This window comes from Phyllostomus hastatus, unplaced genomic scaffold (assembly GCF_019186645.2).
Source record: "Phyllostomus hastatus isolate PE091 unplaced genomic scaffold, TTU_PhHast_1.1 phas_scaffold_387, whole genome shotgun sequence".
NCBI classification, from domain to species: domain Eukaryota; kingdom Metazoa; phylum Chordata; class Mammalia; order Chiroptera; family Phyllostomidae; genus Phyllostomus; species Phyllostomus hastatus.
Genome location: NW_025334027.1, coordinates 1,605,134 through 1,627,564, shown reverse-complemented (window position 1 = coordinate 1,627,564; position 22,431 = coordinate 1,605,134). Strand labels below are relative to the sequence as shown.

The window sequence follows — 22,431 nt, the reverse complement described above, 5'->3', positions numbered from 1 at the left end:
AGCAGGGCCAGAGGAAGCCAGTGTCTGCTTCCCTCCTGTCATCCTCGGAACGTGCACCCAGAGGTTACTGCGTTTTCTCTGGAGGCAGTAGCATCCCAGACACAGGCAGCAGAGGCCAGGCTGCCACCCCCGGGCCTTCCCGCTCTGGCAGGACCAAGTGGCATTGGCTCAGCTCCTCAACCTGGGTCTCGCCACCCACCTGAGGACACAGACAAAAGCCAGAAGCAGGACTCAAGGACTAAGAATGCATTTGACAACTTGTAGACTTTCTCTAGGCTATAGTCATCTGACTTGAGAGATCCGTTTTGCCTAAAGCACTTAAATATTATTCTCAGAAAATTAGATTTTGTTTAGATATTCCCTTTTCTGTTGCTGAAGACAAAAAGACACTTTATTGTGTGTTCTGATTGTTGCTGTGCTGGAGATCTGGCCTGGGTGCCCCTGCTCCATGGAAAGCAAAGAAGTCTGCAGGCCCCAGAGTGACATCTCTCTATCACATGGCACTTGGAGCCCTTTCAGAATGGAATTTCAGCCCAGCAGGTCATGTTGCCCAGAGAACTGAGTCAGAAAACCTCTGCAAACCAGCAGTCAGCTCTCAGTGCACTGGGCATGTGAGCCAGAGCAGTTGCATACGGAGGGGGCCAGCCTGCCCTGCGGCCCACTAGTGCTGCTTGCTGCCCCAGGGCTCTGCAGGCATCAGTGAGCCCCTGGACAGCCTGGTGAGAGAATGCTGTTAGCCGTTTTGCCAAGGGAGCACACCAAGTTTCAGAGAGGCTGAGTAACCTCCCCGGGGTCTCACAGCTGGTCACTGGCAGAGCCCGGCCCCATGGCAGGCCTGCCTGATGCCAAAGGCTACGCTGTCTCCAAAAAGCACAAAGCAGTTTTAGGTGGCCCCCTTTTTTTTAAATAAGCCAATTAAAAAGTTTTATGAGAAAATCATATATTTTTTTTCCTGTGTTTTGGTTTTTCTCAAAATTTATACTTTCTTCCTCTGATCCTCATCATCTCCCACCCCCACAAATAAAAAGTCTCAAAATTCCGACAATCGAGAAGTTCCTCTTGCTGGGTAGTGTCCACGTGTCAAGCAGTGGATCGGTCATGTTGGTTGGGGGTAAGAGGCGCTAAAGGAAGGTGATAGAGGGGATGATGCACATCGGCAGCCTTCAGTGGTGCAGGGCAGGGCAGCGACCACCAAGGTGTTCAGGAGAGGAGTCGTGAGACCTGGGGTCCTGGGGGGTGGGAAGAGGGCCGGGGCTGCGCCGAGCAGAGAAAGTGGGGAAGTGTGTGATTTGCACATGTTCTCCCCATCCTGGGGGCTGGCCGTCTCCACTCGGCGTGCCTCGCACAGTCCGCGGCAAGTGGGTGTTTCAGAGCCCCTGTAGCGTTTGCTGGCTCTGTCACTGCTCTCACTTCTGTCACCCTCTGCCTTCTCTTAAGTCACACACACCAGCGCCACCACAGAGGGACATTCCATGACCGTGAACCTCACAGCATTCCCACTGCAGTTCACGATGACCTTCACAGCGAAGTGGGGAGTGTTTCGGTTGTGGGGGCCTGTCCGCCCCTGGGGGTGAAAGTTGTCAGGGCGGCACAGCGTGCAGCTACAGTACAAGCTGCCTTGCAGACAAATTTTGCAGATTAAAACATTAAAAATATTTTTCCATGGGACATACCAGACTAGAGGTGTTCTAAGGTAATTTATTTTATTGACTTGCCAGCACTAAAGATTTTTAATAACTCTGGATCTGAACTTTTTTTTTTGAATCTTTATGGGCACTTTATTCAAATGAATCTGAACTTCAACAATTGGACTTAGGTTTAGCCGTGGTAAACATGATGGGAACATTGCATGGGATGAAGTAACTATTGATGTTTGTCTGCAGGCAACCCAGCTCACCGAGCGCCCAGCCTGTGTGAAGAAAGATTACTCCAACTTCATGGCGTCCCTCAATCTGCGCAACCGCTATGCGGGCGAGGTACTTCTGCCCCTGTGTCCAAGACCCTTCAGAGTGTCCCCTTGTTCTGATATCAGTCAGCTCCTTCCCAGCAGAAGGTGAACAAGGAGTCCAGTGAATATGGAACTCACTCCTTTTAGGTGGACTTGGAGGCATGGGGCCCTGGGGCCTCAGCACAGTCTGGAGCATTGATGACAAACGCTCGCCGCAGGGGCTATACTGAAGCGTTCTAAGTGCAACTAACATTCATTGAGTGCCACGCAGTATCTGGGGAAGCTGATGGGCTACAGCTGTACGTGCTATTATTCCAGTTTTACAGATAAAGAAACTGAGGTTCCCAAGGTTAAGTGACTTACCAAAGTCACACAGGCAGAGCAGGGTTGGGAACCACAGCTGACCATCACAAGGGCCTTTTTCACTGCACCACAGTTCATCCTAAGTCACTTCACCTCTCAGCCCTAGTTCCCTCATCCACAAAACACAGAAGCCAGCCTACACCATTTCTGAGGTCCCTGAAAGTTCATCGATGGCCTGCTCTGAGTGGGGAGGCTCATCTTCCCCAAGAGCTCTGCAACTTGCTTATTCTAGTAGTCGCTCTTCCCATCAGCCTGGGCAGTGGGACCCATGCTCTGCTCAGCTGCCACTGACCCGAGGTTCCAGTCACCGGGAATTGCGCTGAGCGCCTGTTCCATGTTTTGAATTCCCAGTGGCAGTGGGAAATCTGTACTTGGGGGAGAAAATTATATATGACTTTTAAAATAGTGAGGCTGAACCCTGGCCAGTAGCTCAGTTGGTTAGAGCATCATCCCAGTACTCCAAGGTTGCAAGTTCAATCCCTGGTCAGCACACATGCAAGAATCAGCCAGTAAATGAATAAGTGGGACAACAAATTGATGTTTCTCTCTCTCTCTCTCTCTCTCTCTCTCTCTCTTCCCTCCCACCCTCCCTCTCTAAAATCAATTAATAAATATAGTGAGAGTGATTTTGTTGAGTCACTGATTGATTCTGAAAGAACTTGATTCAACCCACATTTGTGTGGCTATACATGAGTCATCCCCTAGGCTCAGTACTGGAATGCAAAGATGGCAAGACCACATCCCTGCCCTCAAGGACCATCTAGAATGGTGCGAACACTAACACACATTTCTAAAAGAGAAGTTCCCAAAAAGCTGGGAACAATGGTGGCATCATTGGCATGAGCCCATCCCTCTCTGCATCCATCAGGTCTAGTTTGGGACAGGGAAGCATCCTCCAGTCCTGCCTTGTTTGTGGTTAGGTGGCTGCCAGGGCCTTGCCCACGTGCTGGAATTACGTGCGCCTCTGCTAACATGGCATACTTCTTGTAGGTGTATGGGATGATTCGGTTCTCCAGTGCCACAGGCCAGATGTCTGACCTGAACAAAATGATGGTCCAGGAGCTGAACACAGCACTAGACCTCAGTAATCCTCAGCACTACACACAGGCCATGTTCAAGTTGACAGCGATGCTCATCAGCAGCAAAGGTAAGGGACGAGCACCTCGGACCTCTGGGTTCATTTGTAGACAAACGTTGGCCTTCATCATCCTTAGTGAACCAGAATTCTGGCCGAAGGAAAAGGTGGAGCTCAACCCATAGAGATCTCTGTGGCCTCTCTAGTGGATGGGAGTAAAGAAAGACCGTTGTTGGCCCAGCTGGGGCTGACCACCTTGCTAACCTTGGGAGGCTGTGGGTTCATCCCATCATGTTCAAGGCTTTTGAGCATTGTGTATTTGATTCCAGATTGTGACCCACAGCTCCTTCATCATTTGTGTTGGGGTCCCCTCCGGATGTTCAATGAGCATGGCATGGAGACTGCCCTGGCCTGCTGGGAGTGGCTGCTGGCTGGCAAGAATGGAGTGGAAGTGCCGGTAGGACACCTGTGGTGGTCTGTGCTTGAGGGTGGAGCAGGGGAAGAGGTGAAGAGAGCTCCTTCTGGCTCCTCGGCTGATGAGCTTAGAGACCCCAGGCCAGCCCCTCACCCTCTGGGACCTCAGTCTCCTTATGTGTAAGAGTGTGATATTAACGACTGACCACAGGATAGACGGGCGACCCGAGAGGTCGTATGTTTAAACCATCCCAGTGGTGCCTAGAAGCTGCTATTTTTCCAAAATTCAGTAGGGGGAGCCATTTCTCTGAGATTGGAACCCCTGTCGTTGTCGAATGGGATCGGGAATGGTGTGTTTGTCCACAAGAGTAGTTCTCTTGGTCTGCTCATTTGGGGAGGGGCAGCCTCCCTTGTGTCCACATTCCTGAAGTTTCTGCTGGGGGGGCCCACAGGCGAGGTCATGTATGCCCTTTCAGCTGACTGAAGGAATGCCTAAGAAGAGTTTCATTTTTCAAAGATCCTGTTAATTTTCATAGTAACAGAGAATGTAACACTTTTTTTTTTGTTTTTTTGAGATCCGTTAAGTGGTCAAAAGTGGTGGAGTTTTTTTTCTTGTTCCCCGAGGGAAATGAGAGTATTTCCAAAGGTGGAATTAGTATGTTGCAGGCAGGTGGTAGTGGCAGCAATCATAATACTTCACGTTATTTTATAACTGCACGGAGTTTGTGTCGTGCACACCATTCAGAGCTGAAGGAAATGTTTCGGTTCGTTGGCGTTTGCGGGAGTTGCCTACACAGGAGGGAGCACTTGCCCTGCCTCTCAGAAGATGTCAGCGAGGGCCCCGGGCTAACCCGTGGCACCTGGGCCCTCTCCAGGTGGAACTGGGGTGGACGCTGCATCTCAGGCTCGCTCTCGTCAAAGAGTGTGCAGACGGGCCTGTGGGGGTCACGCTGCGGACTGCAGGGTTCCGCCCCAGAGCAGCGCTGCGCCTCTGTGCGGTGGGAGGAGCAACAAGGGCACTGCACTGCGGCAGAGGCGAGGAGCTGCTGCCAAGATCAGGTGGCTGACCCACCCACAGGAGGTGGGGGTGGCACCTGGCACGCAGTGCACTGCCAGGACGTGCTAGCTGCCGTGGGGGGGGGAAGGGGGGGACTGGCATGGGCAGGCGGAGGTTCCCTAGTGGCAGCCGTTTGCCACGGCCGTCACGCCTGCCCATTTTCTCTCGTCGTCCTTTATGTTTTGTTCTCGTTTATTTTCCTAAGACACACGTACACCTTGTGATGTTTTTTATGAAAGTCAGAAACCTTTCGAATAAATAAAGAAAAGAATTCTGTAAAAGCTTTATACCTGTATTCTAACATGTTCCATTTCTCACACTCTTCTGTGGGTCCCAACTTGCAGTTGTTCTCTTCGACCCGAAGAACCTCCTTCGGCACTTCCTGTAGTCGGGTCTGCTGGAAACAAACTCTCTCAGCTCTAGTTCCCCTTCCTTTTTGTATGCCTCTGGATGCTTTTCCTGGATGTAGGATCCTGGGTTGACGTTTTTGTTTTGCCGTGTCCAGCATGTAGACACATCCTGCGTTGTTCCGGGGCGCAGCCCGCAGTCCGTCTGACCACTGACTGTCTCAGAGTGTGCTCTGGGCTCTCCCCCTGGGCTGATTTCATGGCGTTTTCCTTTAGTTTTGATTTTTAGTAGTTTGACTATGATGTGCTGAGGTGTGGTTTTCTGTGTGTTATCTTGTTGGGACTCATTGAGCCTGTTAAATTTAGAAATTTGGGGTTTTTCATCAAACTTGGAAAGTTTGGGGCCAATACTTCTTTATGAAAATATTTCCCCCCATTTTCTCTGCTCAGTTTGAGGTTCCAGTTACCTGTGTGTTGGCGCCGTGATATTATCCTGCAGGTCGTTAATGTTCTCTGCAGTTGTTTTCATTTTTTTCCCCTCTGTTTCATTTTGGTTCATTTTCATTGGCCTGTCTTCCAATTCACTGGTATTTTCTTCTGCCTTATTCATTGTGATTAACCCATCTTATATATCTTTATTTCTGATATAATTCTCAGATCTAGGATTTCTTTTTCTTTTATATAGTTTTTCCTGCTCTGGTGAGAGTCTCTGTATTTTCACCACTTCTTTATATCTTTGAACATATATATAATAATTCTTTGTAAGCTCTTGTCTGGTCTGTCAGTTCTGTTATCAGGGTCATCTTCGGGCTGGTTTCCGTTGACCTTTTTTCAGTGTTCTACAGTTTCTGGTTGTGTACCAAGACATTGTACTTAGGGAAGCGGGAGAGGCTGAAGGGCATGTCTGATTCATTTTCCCAGAGACGAGCAGGTCTTTCTTATGTCAGGTGGCTAAAATGACCGTCACTGCCTCCCGAGGAGCTAGTCTTGGCAGGAAGTGTGGGTTCTTGCTCCTCTTCACCTCACCTTCCCTTAGATTTTATTTTCCAGCACAGTTAGGAAGCTCAGTCATGGAAGGATTTTTATGTCAAGCAGGGTGCTGTTTCATTTGGGATCTTTCAGACTCTGGTCTGTGCCCTGCCCTGCCCCCACCAGTACCTCTGCCGGCCTTAGTTCACTCAGCCTTTGGCAGACCTCAGACACCCGCCGGTGCCCAGACCCAGCACCGGCCTGTGAGCTGCCAGGGCTCGCTGCTTCCCAGAGAGATCTGCTCTCCCTGGGAACCAGTTCCTCGTGGCTGTCTTCACCCACCGCTCGGCAGTCTGACAGATGTATGCGGCATCTGTGTGTACGTGCGTGTGTTCCAGATCTTCCTCCCCGTTGGCTCGGGCTTGCAGGTCATCTGTTTCTTCTCCCGCCCCGTCTCTGCCTCTGCCAGCACCTGCCAGCCAAGCCCAGCAGCACCCCGTGAGGCCTTCCTGCTTTTCTTCCTGGGTCTTTTGTACTGTTGCATTCTGGTTTCTAATTTGTTCTATTATAAAAGCTATTTGCTCATTATGGAGGTGGTGGAAGGTGTGAGCCTAACAAAAAAAAAAATCATCATAATCACTGTGGTTCAGAGGCAGCCACTGCGGCTATCATGATATCCTTTACACTCGTAGGGAGATGAAGAGCTGGCGAGCTTGTCGATCTCATTGCAGTGTGAGGGCGCCTCTGCTCAGGGTCCGGGCCTTCACCCCACTACGGCAGAGGAAACTCTGGTTCCTCCGTATGATGCTCTTATTCATGACTCACAACAGATGAGGTTGGCCCATACTGGCCTCTGCTTGTACCCCAGTCTCTGGAACGGCCAGAGTAATTCTTCCTTCTGCTCAGACAAAATTCTCACAGCCATTGGTGACTTCCCTTTCACACTCCCCACAGACAGTCATCAGCAAGCCCTGTCAGATTTACTTCTTACCAGAAGCTGACTGCTTCCCACATCCCAGCTGCTCCCCCCGCCCCAGCCTCCATCTGCTTGCTTCTGGACCAGGGAGGCAGCCCCCGGCCTCCCTGCTCCCCCAGCGGTCCCTCTCCCCCTTCACGTGCAGTCAGGGCAAGTCGGTAAAACATGGGGTTGAATCAGGCCCCTCCCAGGTCCCAGACCTGGCAGTGCCTCCCTGTACTCAGCGGAGGAAAAGGCAGACTAGTTTCTAGGCCCTGCAAGGCCGCTCTGCCTCCTCGCCTCCGTTCCCCTCTGCTCCTCTGGCTTTTCCTCTGCGGGCACACTGGGGTCCCTGCTGCCTCCACCCTCCGGGTGTGCTCCTGCTCTCGGCTGTCAGTGCTGTCCCCGCTTGGGCAGTGCCCTTCCCAGGTAGCCTTGCTCTACGTCTCCTCCAGGGCTTGTCTCAGCCTCCCCTGCCCACCCCACCTAGAGTGTCATGTGTATGCACCTTCGTTCACTCCGCCAAGGGCCCCCATGGCTGTTTTTCCCTTAGCAGCGATCAGTGTCCAGGGTCTATAGCTTGCTTCTGCATTCACCTGTGGCCCTGCCATAGACTGTGTGGGTGTGTTTGTCTTGTTCATACTCCGTTCCCAGAGCCTGGAAGGCCCTGACCCAGAGGCAGTGGCCAGGAGGACGTGCTTCCCAAACAAATGAGTGGTTGTGCGGCCCTCGGCTGTGGCTCATCGGTGCTGGCAGCCCTGCAGTTTCTCGATCTACTGTAGCACTTACATATCCTTGCAGAAAACAGAAACCCAGCACAGTGCCTTGACCACGGGGGTTCGTCCTCCTTGTGTTACCGACAGCTCGTCGATATCTCGAGCCGGTTGCCTGCGACTCTGCCACCTACACTGTGTGGTCTTTGGCCTCACCCTCAGGGCCTTGAGATGGCTCCTAGGCCTCCGGGCAGGATGGAGGGCAGAGGGCCAAGGCCAGCGCCACTTGCTGTGCCCTTCTTCCCCAGGGCCTTGCCCAGCCGATGCCCACGTGCTCATTAGTGCATATGAAAACATGTGGCTACCCCACCCCACAGGGCCCTGAGTGGGAGTACTTGTGACTGGTCGCTTGGCCACCCACACAAAACTGTGAGGAAGGAGGAGGTAATAAATACTGGGCAGAGAGCCAGGGCATCTACTGCAGGCACCAAGCGTCAGTCGCCAGCACTCTGCAGGGGGCCCTGGACACCCTTGAAGGAGCTGCCTGGTGGTGTCAGGCCAACCGGGAGGCAGTCCCCCTGCAGACCCCACTCACCTCCCGCAGTTATTCCCCAGCCTGTTGAGCGGCGTGCAGGCATCGTGCCAGGTCCATGTGGGGCGGCCAAAGGAAGTGGGTTCTGGTCAGAGGTCTGCCGTCCCAGAGCAGTCCTGGCCACCGTCACACAGAACGTGGCCTGGCCGTAGTTCAAGAGTGGGCTTCTTGGTGAGGGGAAAAAGAGGGTTAGGCAGTGGGATCATAGTTGGGGGGATCATAGGTGATCTGTGCTTTTAATTCATACTTCCCCTTGGTTTTCTGAACTTTGTTCAGGGAGCATGTATTCATTCAATAATTAAAAGTAATTAGTAAGCACCTCTCTGTGCTTTACGAGGAGCTAACAGTCCTTGTGTACCTGCAGTTTATGCGGGAGATGGCAGGGGCCTGGCAGATGACAGTGGAGCAGAAGTTCGGCCTTTTTTCTGCGGAGATCAAGGAAGCAGACCCCCTGGCAGCATCAGAAGCGAGTCAGCCCAAGCCCTGTGCCCCCGAAGTGACCCCTCACTACATCTGGATTGATGTATGTCCCTGGGCCCCACCGCCTCACCAGAATCAGCTGTGCTCTACCCACTCTAGCGACAGGGGTGGGGGCTTCCCCTGGGGCCCGGGGCCCAGCGATCATGGGGCTCCAGGGTTAAGGTTGTCTTAGCTGGTGGGCATTGACTATTCCAGCCTCGTCCCCAAGCTCCTGCCGGTCTCTCCCTTCTCCCCTCAGACCCCACCTGCCCTCCTGAGCGAAGAGTTCCTCCCCAGCTGGCCGAGCTGGCTCTGGGGGTGGACCAGCCAGGTCCCAGCATAGTGTCCTTCCCTCTCAGTTCCTGGTGCAGCGGTTCGAGATTGCCAAGTACTGCAGCTCCGACCAAGTGGAGATCTTCTCCAGCCTGCTGCAGCGCTCCATGTCCCTGAACATCGGCGGGGCCAAGGGGAGCATGAACCGGCACGTGGCGGCCATTGGGCCCCGCTTCAAGTGAGAGGCTCTCCTACCCTGGTGGGGGGCGGAGTTGCTGATGCCGGGAGCCCTCTCATGGGGGTTTCCTATGGTTGATACTTATTCACCAGCACCTGACCGGGCCCCCAGTGTGTTCACAGCTGACTTGGCCCACTGCCCCCACTGCATGTGGAGGTCAGGCCTTGTTGTGTCCACAGCAGGGGAGTATCCAGAAAGCTGATCCTTTCATGGACCTGGGTCAGCCATTGTTGAGCGGCTATCTAAATTGATTAGGGGTGGGTAGCAGCAAAATGGTGTCACCATTCTGGTGACTTGGTGGTGAGTGGAAATTAGCAGGTGGTGTGACGAGCTCAGGCTGGGGGGCCTGCAGTGACTTTGGGCAGGTCACTTTACCCCTCTGAGATGTCCACAGAAAACCTTTGACCATGCCAGCTGCACGCCAAGTCCTATGCCAAACACCAGACACACAGGGGAGGGCACATCGTTCCCTTTGGGACATGTGGCCTGGCGGGGGCCTCAAGCCGGGTGCTATGACCAGGGGCACTGTGGACACAGCAGGAAGGCCAGCCCGACGTGGGGAGGGATCTGAGCTGGGCCTGCAGATGCCTGCGTGGTCAGGGGAGGAAGGTGCAGAACCCACCTGGGGTAGGCCACTTCTCCTGCCTGTTCCCCTTCCTGCTGCCCCCGGGCGATGCCAGCTCTGTCTGCCCCTCCCCTGAGCTCCAGACCCACGTTCCTGCAGCCAGTCGGGCGCCGCCTGGGCGCCCCCTGGGCTGTGCTTCTGAAACCACTGTGTGGAGGGGCTAGTTCTCTTTTCCCTAATTTTAAATCTGTCACCAACCTATGCCTTTATAAAATGCCATGAGAATGAATTAGTAGAAAAGGATCCACTTAGCAATGTGTAATTGCTGTAGAAATGATGAGGTGCTTCCTCTGTTCCCATATGTAACCTTGTCACAGACCAGCACTGTCTGTAGACACCTGTTCAGGAGCCCTGACCTGGCAGAGCCAGGTCCTTGGTAAAAAAAAAATTTTTAATTTGAATTAAATGTTTTTCCTTTTGAGAGCACCTGTAGCTGACGGCATCTCAGAGAGTAGTTTGCAGATAGCTTGTTCAACGGAAGCTTACTGCCAAGGGAGATTAACACACACATTGTTCAGTTTACCCCAACAGAAGTGAAGGTTTAAGAAGAACCTTTCCTGATTCATTTCGGGTGTAACAAACCTGTGAACTGCGATCGCCTGGCTGATGGCACAGTCCTGGCAACCTAGGTCTCTGCAGAGGTGCCCTGAGTCCAAGGGCCCAGTGGTCTGCAGGGCGGACCCGAGCCCCATGGGGGTTTGGTCCAGGCTGTGCACAGCTTTGACTCAGCCCCTGGTTCTGTCTTAGACTGCTGACCCTGGGGCTGTCCCTCCTGCACGCAGACGTGGTCCCAAATGCCACCATCCGCAATGTGCTCCGAGAGAAGATCTATTCAACCGCCTTTGACTACTTCAGGTACTACCCCTGCTGTGCTGTGCAGTGTCCAGGGACAGCCCAGCCCCAGACAGAGCCTCTGGTTGTCCCAGACTCTGGGAAGTCACTCACAGGAAGAAACACTTTGCCTGGTTTATGCCACCAGCTTCATCCAGCAACCCCGACCTCCTTGGATCTGAGTATCCTCAGCCCTGCGCTGTTTCATGTGTGCACTTAGCTGGACTCCCTATGAGATGAACAACGACTCAGTTCAATTGGCCTAAGAGATTAAGTGCATCCTTTTAACTTTCCAGTTAATATGAATGGTGATTGCATGAAGAATTTCAGCCTGCCTTCTGGGGCTTTGCAGGTGTGGGTGGTGGTGTCAATTGTGGTTGCACAGCCCGCCACAAGCCCACCGTGTGGCTGAAGGCTGGAGGCGTTGCTGAGGACAGTGGCGGAGGTGGTCACGAGAGGGCTGTGAGAACATCGCACTTCTGTGCAGATCGATGAGATGGTGGCTGCTGATGACGAGCTCTGGGATAACCTCTCATTCAGCTGTCACTGGCGTCGCCTCTCACTGCTTTATGATGTGCTGCCTTCTAGTCCCTGACTCCAGGGACTCAGCTCTTGTCCCCTTGTGGTTGTTTGAAGCTGTCCCCCGAGGTTCCCTACTCAAGGAGAAAAGAGGCTGCGTGAAGACATAAGCATAATGATTAAATTTTGGACCGCGATGTTCTCAGATAAGAAGTACCTGACCGCCAGCCAGCTGGTTCCCCCAGGTGAGGGCGGCTTGGAGCAGTGCAGCTGCTCACACGGGTGGGGGTGCTGAGGCATGGGGCGGGGGTACTGCAGGACAGAGGTGTGCGGTGGGCAGCCCTGAAGGGGCCAGGTCAGAAAAGCACTAGGGCCCTGCCTGGCTGCCGCTTTTCCAGCTCCGGAGGAGCCGAGGAGATGAATGTGCACAGGCAGCTCTGAGCAGGTGCCATCACTGTAACTTCCCCCAGTGCCAGCCAGGTTCCCGGGCACCCACTGCACACATGACAGGCCCCTGCTAGTAGGACCCAGTCAAGCCGACAGGTGATTTCAACCAGAGGGAATCATGGGGGCACCCCTCAAGGAGAGGTGCTTGGCCCATTGGAGTCGGGAGCCAGGACAGTTTTCTGGAAAAGGTAATATATGAGCTGAGTCCTGAGCTGGCCAGGGAGGATGCCACAGTGGAAGCAAGCAGCAGACCTGCAGACGGAAACATGTTCTTGCTTCTATAAGCGTGGAGCCGATCACACGCCATAAATTAGAGTGAGAAGTGGAGGTTCTGCAGCCAAACCCACAGCTGGCACCCTGACTGCCAGGAGGAGGAAAGAAAAACAAAAAATGCACACAGTGATTTCCTAAGTCAGCTTCCTGACTCCACTTAGAACAGGGCAAACAGCCCTTATCGTCTGCCCCCACAGGTCCCTGAGTTACTGCTGTCTTAACAGACAGCGCGGTACTGGGGGTCAGATAACTGCCGCCGTTGACCCAGATGACTGCCATATGTGTTTCTTTCTCTCCTAAAGGCTGGGAGGAAGATATAAATCTCAGTAAGCTTTTCATCTAGAATGGTTAGATAAAGAACTCCTCAGGTGTCTGGGTTGGCTCTGCACAGCTGTTATCGGCCGTGTGTCCCCCCGCTTTCCACTGGCTGCCTTGTCCTGGTGAAAATTCAGACACCTCTTTCTGGAAACAACGATGTGTTTGCCCGCAGATAACCAAGACACCCGGAGCAACCTGGATATAGCCGTCGGCTCTCGCCAGCAGGCCACACAAGGCTGGATCAACACCTACCCCCTGTCCAGTGGCATGTCGACCATCTCCAAGAAGTCAGGTCAGTTGAAGGTTTACTGACAGGTCCCCCAGGTCTGAGTCACATCTTAGCAGCTCAGATGGTGGACAGAGTGCTGAAAGACAGCTTCCCCTGGGCTCGAGAAACAAACGGTGGTCTGGTGACCTCCAAGGACACATATACACGGCTCCTCTTTCTCCCCAGGCATGTCCAAGAAAACCAACCGGGGCTCCCAGCTGCACAAATACTACATGAAGCGCAGAACGCTGCTGCTGTCCCTGCTGGTGAGGCCCCACTCACCATGTGCCCATGGCGCCGGGGAGGAGAGGGGAGCACAGTGGCACGTGGGCGCGTGCAGAAGGCCCATCGGCGTCTGTCTCCTCTCACAAGGCCACCGAGATTGAGCGTCTCATCACATGGTACAACCCACTGTCGGCCCCAGAGCTGGAGCTGGACCAGGCAGGGGAGAGCAGCGTGGCCAACTGGAGGTCCAAGTACATCAGCCTGAGTGAGAAGCAGTGGAAAGATAACGTGAACCTCGCCTGGAGCATCTCTCCTTACCTGGCTGTGCAGCTGCCAGCCAGGTGGGCCCAGGTCACACCTGCCTGATGAGGGTCCTGCCAGAGGAGCAGGGCTTTCATGGGGAGGAGTGTGATGTGTCTCATCAGGGACCGTCAGGGAAACAGTATTAGCAGGCTGGTCCTCTCCCTGGACGTCCACCCGGTCCCCTGTGCCGTGATCTCACGGCACAGACTCCCAGGGCCCAGGGAGGTCACGTCGGCACATTCAGGGCCCCAGTCTTACACGAGGAGGAAAAAAGTGCATGGAGGCCCCCACTTCAGGGAGTCAACGTGGGAAGGGTTGGGTTTCTCCCTGGGTGTTGTCTTTCAGTGGCAGGCTGCTCGCAGGAGACAGCCATCAGCCAAAGGGCTGGGAACTCTCTCGTGGAAGCTCTTACAGGGGCAGAATTCTTAGGTCGATGGTAGCTGGGAGGGACTTCCGAGGCCCTTCTGTTCACCCACCAGAGGGAGCACATCCCCCATGTGGATGTTTGCAAGGTTGGACCGTTCTTTCCCACAAACCCGTACTTGCTCACTGACGGCCTCCTCCTTCTGGTCCTGACTCAGTCCTCTGGGTCCGGACCGCAGCCTAACAGTACTTGTAGAAGGTCTGTGTGGTGTTAGTCTGGGGCAGCAACACCTGATTGCCTATACCCACCCTCCCGCGGCCAAGGCGCCTTCTTGCCCAGGGATAGGCCCCTTTGGGGGCCAGGGCCAGGGGGTGTTCTGACGGCACGCATTGTAAAGGGAGGCAGGTGTCCCTGAATTGTGAGATAGGACGATTCTTGTTTGGGATAGTTCTGGTGTTTCATCGTAGCCAATTATAGCGCTGTTTATTGTAAACACTTGGGTTCCGAGTTGCCACTGTGTCTGTAGCACAAAGTGTTTAGGTACTGCTTGGGATTGGTCTGTGTCCCTCCAGCTCAGGGCTCTCCCTGGCGCCCTGCTGCTGGCGAGGCTGTGCTGATCTTCCTACTCTCTGTGGCTGCAGGTTTAAGAACACGGAAGCCATCGGCAGCGAAGTGACCCGTCTGGTTCGGCTGGACCCAGGAGCCGTTAGTGACGTTCCTGAAGCTATCAAGGTAGCGTAGTTGCGTGCTGGGGCCTGGGTTCAAAATGCACAGAAACAGAATGACTTCTGGAAATGCCTGGAGACTAGAAATGTGATGAAAACTGGTGATCTCAGTGGTACGATGATTTTTTCTAATTTCCTGTGTTCTCTACTTACCGGAAGCATTGGTATTTCCAGCAGAGATATTGAATGTGCTTCACCCTGGTTGAAATTATGCTGGTTTACATAACTTTCAGAAGCCTTTCCCACCTTGTTTTAAATGCTTTATAATCATCCCTTTGGGGGCCATCCTTGTGATGTGGCACAGGGCCGACTGTCTCCAGAGGGGCCCCAGGGACTGCCTGAGGCCGACCATCTCCCTGTTTCCTTCCCAGTTCCTGGTCACCTGGCACACCATCGATGCGGATGCACCTGAGCTCAGCCACGTGCTGTGCTGGGCACCGGCGGACCCGCCCACGGGCCTCTCCTACTTCTCCAGCATGTACCCGCCGCACCCTCTCACGGCCCAGTATGGGGTGAAAGTCCTGCGGTCCTTCCCGCCGGTAAGCCGGGTCCTGCTGGAGCTGGCCTCATGGGACTACCCGCCAGTGTTAAGGTGGAGAGACGAGAGACGGCTTTATGTCACAGCCCGCCGTGGGCCTGATGAATCATTGGTCCTCATTTCCATTCAGACAGTCATAGAAGACAGGTTTAGGTCTGACTCAGAGGTGTTTTCTTATTATATTTCTTTTTTACTATAAGTGTTTGAGTTAAAACAAGGAAGTTTACTTGAGTTTGATTCTAGCTGTGGCCATATGGGCTCATCTTCCAGTGACCCCACATGACAGACATAGTGAGAGGCGGTCGGTAGAATGTTGCAGAGTCTGAATTACTGTGGCTCAAGCACACAGGTCTGCTGTAACCTCAGCTCTTGTTCCTTCAGCTTTTTCTCACCGATCATGTGTTTTGAGCCACCGGCCATTTTTCTTGCTGTCCTCTGGCCTTTCCCAGGGTCTCAGTATCCTGCAGGCTGAGCGCCACCAGGGCTAGTCCTTGGCTGGGGTGGGGAGGAACCTGGGGTGCCCAGCATTATTGAGTTGTTCTCACCGTTCCTAGACATGAGGAATTGTCCTTCCTCCCTGGGGTCACGGTCACTTCTCCTCCTCGTTTGCAGGACGCCATCCTGTTCTACATCCCGCAGATCGTGCAGGCCCTCAGGTATGACAAGGTAAGGCTGTGCCCACACATGCTGCCCTTCACGCTGACAGCTGTGCTGGGTGCTGGGGAGGGGGCCTTTGGCAACAAGGACAGGCTGTGCCTCGGGAGCAGGGCCACCAACCCATGACCATTGTCCCCGAGCTCCTCTCACACGCATTCCCACCACGATTGTCAGCAGTGCCCATGGCCAGGAGGCCCCCACTCACCCTGAGGCTCAGTCTCACTCTGTGAGTAAGCTGCAGAGTGAGCTTACTCCAGAAGTGTTCTCAGCCATTTGCTCAGGTTGGGCAGCCTGGCCCAGGTTCCTCACTCTCAGCAGCTTTCCTAACTCCCTGAATCTCTTCAGTGGGAAGTGGCGAGGAAACTTAGATGAGGTGATGTGCGCATTGGCTTGCGAGGGCTGCCATAGCAAAGCACCACAGGTGGGGGGTATTTGCCAACCAAAGTATTTTCGCACAGTGCTGGGGACTGGAAGTCCAAGATCAAGGTGTCGGCCGGGGTTGTTTCTTCTGAGGCCTCTCTCCTTGGCTTGTAGAAGGCTGCCTTCTCCCTGTGTCCCCTCACATGGTTGCCCCCTGTGTGTGTCTCCTGATTAAGGACACCAGTCAGACTGGATTAGGGCCTCTCCTGATGACTTCATTTTTCACTTAATCACCTTGTTAAAGGCCCATTTTCTAATACAGTCCCATTGTGAAGCACTGGGGCTTAGGACTTCAGCATATGAACTGAGGGGGGGTACGGGTCCGCCTGTGGCAGAGCACATGTACATACGATGCCTAGCACAGGGCCTGACACAGAGACCAGCGACGGGGAAGACCCCAGCCCGGACCCCACATTGCCCGTGCCTCAGGGCAGCACCGTGTCTGAATACACCAGCAGCATCTGCTTCTTCCCCGGTGGTGCCAACCCTGCTCCCCGATGCCCTGTGCCAGCCTCATTTCCCTGCTGCATCCTGGTGTGGGCCCCCTCCCACTACTCCTGTCTGCATAGCCGCTGTGAGTGCAGTGGCCGGGTGTCCCAGGGCTGACTTCTTCCCCATGGATTGGCAGGACGCTTCATCTCATTCCCAAAACCAAAGCACTTCTAGAATCACAGCCAACCTCTGTGGATAGGCTGGGTCTTGCCCTAGCTCAAAAGCTTTCCAGCCCCGAGCAGGGGATCCGGTGCTGTGTAGGACCACATCCACCAATCTGAGGCCTCTGCACCAGTCCCAGCACTGTGTGCAGTCGTGATGCACCTTCCTCCCTGTAACGACTCCCTTTACTCTCTCTCCCCTGCGTTGTGTTCGCTTCCACGTGGACCTAGCAGGAGGGCCTGATCCAGAGGAGGAGACAGCGGGAGGGGACACCAAGGGCTTCCTGGTGAGGGCACAGTGGTGGCCACCAGAGGACACTGCGCCCTTGGGTGGGCTGTGTGTTCAGTCTTTGCGCTGAGCAGGCGCAGGCCAGAGTGGGCTGCAGTGGGCGTGTAGCGGCTGGCATGTGGAGATGCAGGTGGGCTGTGGTTTGTTTTCTTCGGCTGTTACTTTACCTAAGAGTCCCAGGGTTTTTTCTTTATTTATTTTCTAGTTTTCAAAATAATTAGTTAATTAGCATTGTCTAAAGATGACCAGTGAGTTCCCCCCCCCGCCCACCTACCATAAATCCACGGATTTGAGGTGTTTGGTGTCCGCCGGTCACCACAGCTGCTTCTGAGGCCCATCCTTCTGACGACTGGGAACCCTGATTGTCCGTCAGTCTTTGCTCTTTGTTCAGCCGCGGAAAACCCCCTTGCTTTCCAGAACGACAAGATACTCTAGGCTGTTCTTGTCCTTTCCCTGCCCAGACCTGGAATCGCCAGATTTCCGAGGAGCTCTGGGCCACTTTACAAGAAATGGCATCGTGACCCCACAGTCTGCATGTTAAGCCAGATCACAGCCATTGGGTTGTCAGTGTTTCTAGGCCTTTCCGGTAGATAGAGCTCTTTTTTTTAGAAAAGTTAGCAGCACATCGTGTCATCATTCTGACGTCCCCTATTCAAATGCAGGGTCGCCAGGTGTCTCCCTCCTTTGACTCTGTGTCTGAGTCTGCCAGCACTGGCACTGCTGAGTCTTCCAGCACTGGCACCGCTGAGTCTTCCAGCACTGATACCACTGGTCCCTGGCAGCCTAGCACACTGCCTTTTTGCTTTGTTCTACTCTGCGTGCTTCACAGTTTCAACAGGACAAGACCAGTATTACTACTCATGATGTGGTTGCTGAAAACTGGGTCAGATTTTGTTGCCTTTTTGTCTTGATACATTTTACATTAGGGACATACGGTCAGATTAGTCTGTTTTACAATCACATGAAGTGATTTTTCTCAGCGTGGTTATGCCACCCAGGACTCAGCTAGCTTCACTGGTGTCAAGAATTTGTTTTCATTTTTAGGAATTCTTTTTTAGGTCTAAGCTTGAAGGGATACAAACTAAATGTATACACACACATATATATAATATATATTTGCTTATTTCTTTTTAAGATTTTGTTTATTTATTTATTTATTTTAGAGAGAGGGAAGGGAGGGGGAGAGAGAGAGAAACATCAATGTGCAGTTGCTGGGGGTTATGGCCTGCAACCCAGACATGTACCCTGGCTGGGAATCGAACCTGGGACACTTTGGTTCCCAGCCCGCGCTCAATCCACTGAGCTATGCCATCCACGGCTAGCTTATATTTTTTTAAAAAGAAGAATAAACCAAAACTAATAATGGCCAGAGAGGGAGCAAACAGGATGGAAGTGACCATGCTCAGTAAATTTTGGCTTCGAAACTGTGTCACCCTATACAAATTTATATATGTATTTTTTTTTCAACCTAATTGGCTAGCAAGGCATATTTTATTATATGGATTAAGAAACATAGGAATAAAACGCCATGATCTTTTCCAAAGTCTCTGTGGCCCAGAGTGACTGATAACAGTTTCTCCGTGTTAATACTGTGCCGCCTCAGTTTCCGTTTTCTTACCATTTTTGGTTTGTTACTTCATTGAGTCCCTTTTCATGGTCCTAGCAAAGTTGATTATATTACCAGTCATGAGAAAAGGATATGACCTAGGAACAGCCAGATGGAGGAGATGCGTAGGGCAAGGGGTGTGGGGGAAGCACGCACAGCTTCTCCGCTCCACAAGCGCGCTCCGCTGTCTCAGCCCCATGTGCCCGCCAGCCCAGAGACCCCGCGGACTCGCACTTACACACACTACAGGCTGAACATAGTTTGTCTTCAGATCCCTTCACTGGGTTCCAACTAGGAAACTCCTAGTGACGAGTTACTTGATATTTGACCTATTTGGTGAGCCCCCCCCCCCCTCAAGTTGAGGACATCTGTCCAAGGAAGACTTCACCAGGTGGGGCGTCACAGACTACCACAGGAAGGGAGAGGCCGCTCCTCCAGAAGTGTTCCAGAACGGCCAGCCGCCTTTCTAACCTGGGACACGGCAATCAAAACTGGTGTTGTGAGTGAGGGAAAGTGATGGAGGAAGAAGAGAGGTGGTCCATTAGGATGGTGGCCAGTGCTGACTCGAGTAGCATCTGTGCTTTAGAGAGCTTTCTGGGAAGCCCTGCATCACCGTGGACCATCGTTCTAAACAGCGGCTCACGGAGGAGGTTCGGTACCCAGCCTGCTCATTCCTCCTACTTGACACCAGCAGAAATTGGTGACAGAGTCATGGTTCTCAGAATCCAGGGGAAGGAACATGAAACAAAAGCTAACTCATGCTTATATTTCAGATCCCACCAGCAAGGGCCCCCGTTTACCCCGCTGACCAGCCCACCAGAACTTGACCCTTGGCCCTCGGGCTGGACTCACTGCAGGCCCAGAGAGCTTGCTCATGGCCAGAAACCACTCAGCCTCACTTCTTGCATGATCTGCAAGTGCTGAGAGTCAGCTCCTGCCCTGGGTTAGAAAGAGCCTCTCCTGTGTGAGGGGGCTCCAAGCCTGGGCTGGCGGTGACCTTGCTTTCCTACAGATGGGCTACGTGCGGGAGTACATCCTGTGGGCAGCGTCCAAATCCCAGCTTCTGGCACACCAGTTCATCTGGAACATGAAAACGAACATCTATCTAGATGAAGAGGGGCACCAGAAAGACCGTGAGTGTTCTGTCATCTTCCCTCAGGTCTCACACACTGCCCCCCGCCCCCGCCTCTTTGACACCTTCCGCAGCTGCCCAGAGCCTGCCCGGCCTCCAGAGCCCGCCATGACCCACACTGCCCCAGCCCGTAGTTCCCCTGCTTCCCACCTTGTGGCAGGAACACCTCCCCTCTAATACACCGGGGGAGCAGGACCCCACCCATCACGAAGCCTTCACTAGCCCACTCTCTATGCTGCCTGCTGGCCCCGTCCCGCAGTTCCCCGGGCACTTGTCAGACCTCCTGCTCTGACTGAGCTCCTTCTCCCAAGCAGTGGCACCTGCGCTTGACCCAATGACCCCACGTGAGACAAGGCAGCCACCCAGGGCAACAGGTCTCCGACAAAGACGTCTTAATCATCCTCACACCCTTAACAACACTGGGACCCTGAAAGAACTTCAGTTCATGTGGGCTTTAGCTGCCAGTGTGAACTAACGTACGTTAGAGCAGAGCCCTGAGAGCAGAGACGGGAGGCCCCAGGGACCACTCGTGCCCCTGGCCTCACTGAGGCGGGCAGATATCCTCTAGGTGTGATTTTGACGGAGGGGTCTGCTGGAGGGTCCCGGGGCCCCAGGTGTCTGCAGACCACACTCTGATGATGGCCGGTCGAGGTGCCAGGGAATGACTAGGCTGTGCGTCTGGCAGACATGTGGGGTTTCTCCGGGGCCTTCTCTGGCTCAGCTGCAGACTCGCCCTCTTGGTCTCCCTGTTAGCCGACATCGGTGACCTCCTGGAGCAGCTAGTGGAGGAGATCACAGGCTCCCTGTCGGGCCCAGCCAAGGACTTCTACCAGCGGGAATTTGATTTCTTTAACAAGATCACCAACGTGTCCGCCATCATCAAGTAAGCAGCCCTGCCGCCAGCCTCTGCCCGTGGGAACTGCCTGGGGAGCACTGACGAGTGGCCGGCGTGGGCGTCTCTGCCCTCTTGAGAGCACAGCAAATGCACGGCCGTGCAAACTTAAGAGAACGTGTCTTCGTTTCATCCCACATACTGTCCCATGGTTGGGGGCCACTCTGCTCTCTCCGAGTTCTGAAGCAGCATAGTTAGGAAACCAGACTCCATTGCAGCTCCTGCTGTGAAAGCGATCAGTGAGCAATCAGTGAGCCTCTCAGTGAGTAATACAGGACAGGATGGCTGTGCTCCTGAAGGAACTGAGTCTGGCCGAGCCTCCAGGAGGAGCTGGAGCTGGAGAGAGACAAACTCAGAGGGCAGGCGGGCAGGCAGGAGGGGGCCCAGGGAGGTCCCCCGGAAGTCCTACTGGCCTGTTCCCCCTGGAGACCCAGCGTGTCTGTCTTGTTTCACAGGCCCTACCCTAAAGGAGACGAGAGAAAGAAGGCTTGTCTGTCGGCTCTGTCTGAAGTTAAAGTACAGCCTGGTGAGCAGGGGGCCTCAGGAGGCCAAGGAGATGGGCCTCTTCCTGCAGGCAGGCAGGGATCGGGGCTGCTTCCCTTCCAGGGCATGTGGGGCGGGCGCTACTCCAGCTGGGGCCCTGGGCGCCCAGGGAGTGCCCCTCTCCAGAATCTGCCCCTGGTGAGCTAGGAGCAGCTTCTTAGTGGGTACTCCTTCTCGTCCTTGCTGCCTACTGGCCTAGGCAGCTGTTATTCTAGAAGATTCCTGAACTCTGGTGTGACAGGAGCATTATTGGCCATGCGGACGGTGGGCACAGGGTTGGACCCGGGGCATCACGGGTGTGTGCAGGACCCATGGAGCTGAAGGAGCCCGCGCGCCCTGGATGGGAGGCTGCTCCCCGGTGCCTGCACCCATTGGCGTGCAGGAGTTGGGGCCCCGTGTGGTCAGATCTATGCTTTTTCAAGCCAAGGTGTAAACCCAGGCTTCACTGCGTGGCTCTCCATTTTTAACCATTGGTACAAAGGTTTTATTGCAAAACCCTGGGCATCCAGGCTGGCCTCAGCGAGGTCGCCGGTGTGGAGCCCCAGTTTAGACCTTCCCTTGACTCGGTCCCGAGAGCTCCCTGTCCTGCTCAGCACCGACAGTGGCTCAGCTTCCCGGAGAAGGCTTGACAACCACAGGGGCCTCTGTTTCCCTTATCTGTGAGCACCGGCTCCCCACAGATTATGCTGCCGGGGCTTGTCCCGGATCTCGTCCTGGAGGCACTGGGGAGCCAGCCGGGGCTCTAGAACAGAGCAGTGGAGTTTGCATCTGTGAGAGAGTCTGGAGCTGGCCGTAAAGGAGGGTGAGCAGGAGGGGGCGGGACCGTGTGGTCCTTGTTTGCCTCTCTTTCCCCTGATGGGACAGCTGGCCTGCACCCCACAGCAAGGCCTCACTCCGCTCCCCAGGAGACCCAGTTCTTCCCGTTTCCGGGCCCCTCCTTGAAGCTCCCCCTTGGGGACTCAGCGAGCTCACTCCCCAAGGGCAGCTGCCAGTTCCTCGGCCAAGAAAGGGGCTTTGCTTGGCCTCCTACTTGACTCATGTGCTGAGCAAGGAGCCGCAGTTAGTGGGCCGAGTCCGAGAACTGGGGGTGTTCGGGTGAGCAGGGCAGGACAGGAAGCTCCCATGTGTGTCCTGTGAGACTGGGCCACCCCACACCAGCACTGGGCAGCCATGGGGGCCCCGGGAGCAGTGTGCTGGATCCAAGCTGAGTGCTCAGTGCGTCTTCTTGGAGAAGCATCTCCCAGGAGGCAGGGGCTCCTTTGTTAGATATCAGGAAAGCACCGCGGAGATCACAGAATCAGGGAGGGCAGCTTCTGTGGCTGGGAGTACAAAGTTATCGGTGCCACGGACAGACCTAGAGGTGCCTTCGCACCACCCCGTCTGCAGGGCGGACTCTGCGA

At 54.2% G+C, this 22,431-nt stretch overlaps 1 protein-coding gene across 1 annotated transcript in view; it reads left to right on the top strand.

Annotated features, from left to right (window-relative positions):
* The window catches only part of PI4KA (phosphatidylinositol 4-kinase alpha), a 100,847-nt gene that overhangs the window by 72,072 nt on the left and 6,344 nt on the right, over positions 1–22,431 (top strand). Inside the window, exons 30-45 of the mRNA XM_045819751.1 lie at positions 1,884–1,976; positions 3,302–3,458; positions 3,716–3,843; positions 8,798–8,956; positions 9,252–9,403; positions 10,776–10,883; positions 11,496–11,623; positions 12,589–12,708; positions 12,871–12,950; positions 13,057–13,250; positions 14,218–14,308; positions 14,673–14,840; positions 15,452–15,505; positions 19,477–19,597; positions 20,350–20,479; positions 20,944–21,014. Of these exons, the coding sequence (XP_045675707.1) occupies positions 1,884–1,976; positions 3,302–3,458; positions 3,716–3,843; positions 8,798–8,956; positions 9,252–9,403; positions 10,776–10,883; positions 11,496–11,623; positions 12,589–12,708; positions 12,871–12,950; positions 13,057–13,250; positions 14,218–14,308; positions 14,673–14,840; positions 15,452–15,505; positions 19,477–19,597; positions 20,350–20,479; positions 20,944–21,014 (1,954 nt within the window). The remainder of the gene's footprint in view (positions 1–1,883; positions 1,977–3,301; positions 3,459–3,715; positions 3,844–8,797; positions 8,957–9,251; positions 9,404–10,775; positions 10,884–11,495; positions 11,624–12,588; positions 12,709–12,870; positions 12,951–13,056; positions 13,251–14,217; positions 14,309–14,672; positions 14,841–15,451; positions 15,506–19,476; positions 19,598–20,349; positions 20,480–20,943; positions 21,015–22,431) is intronic.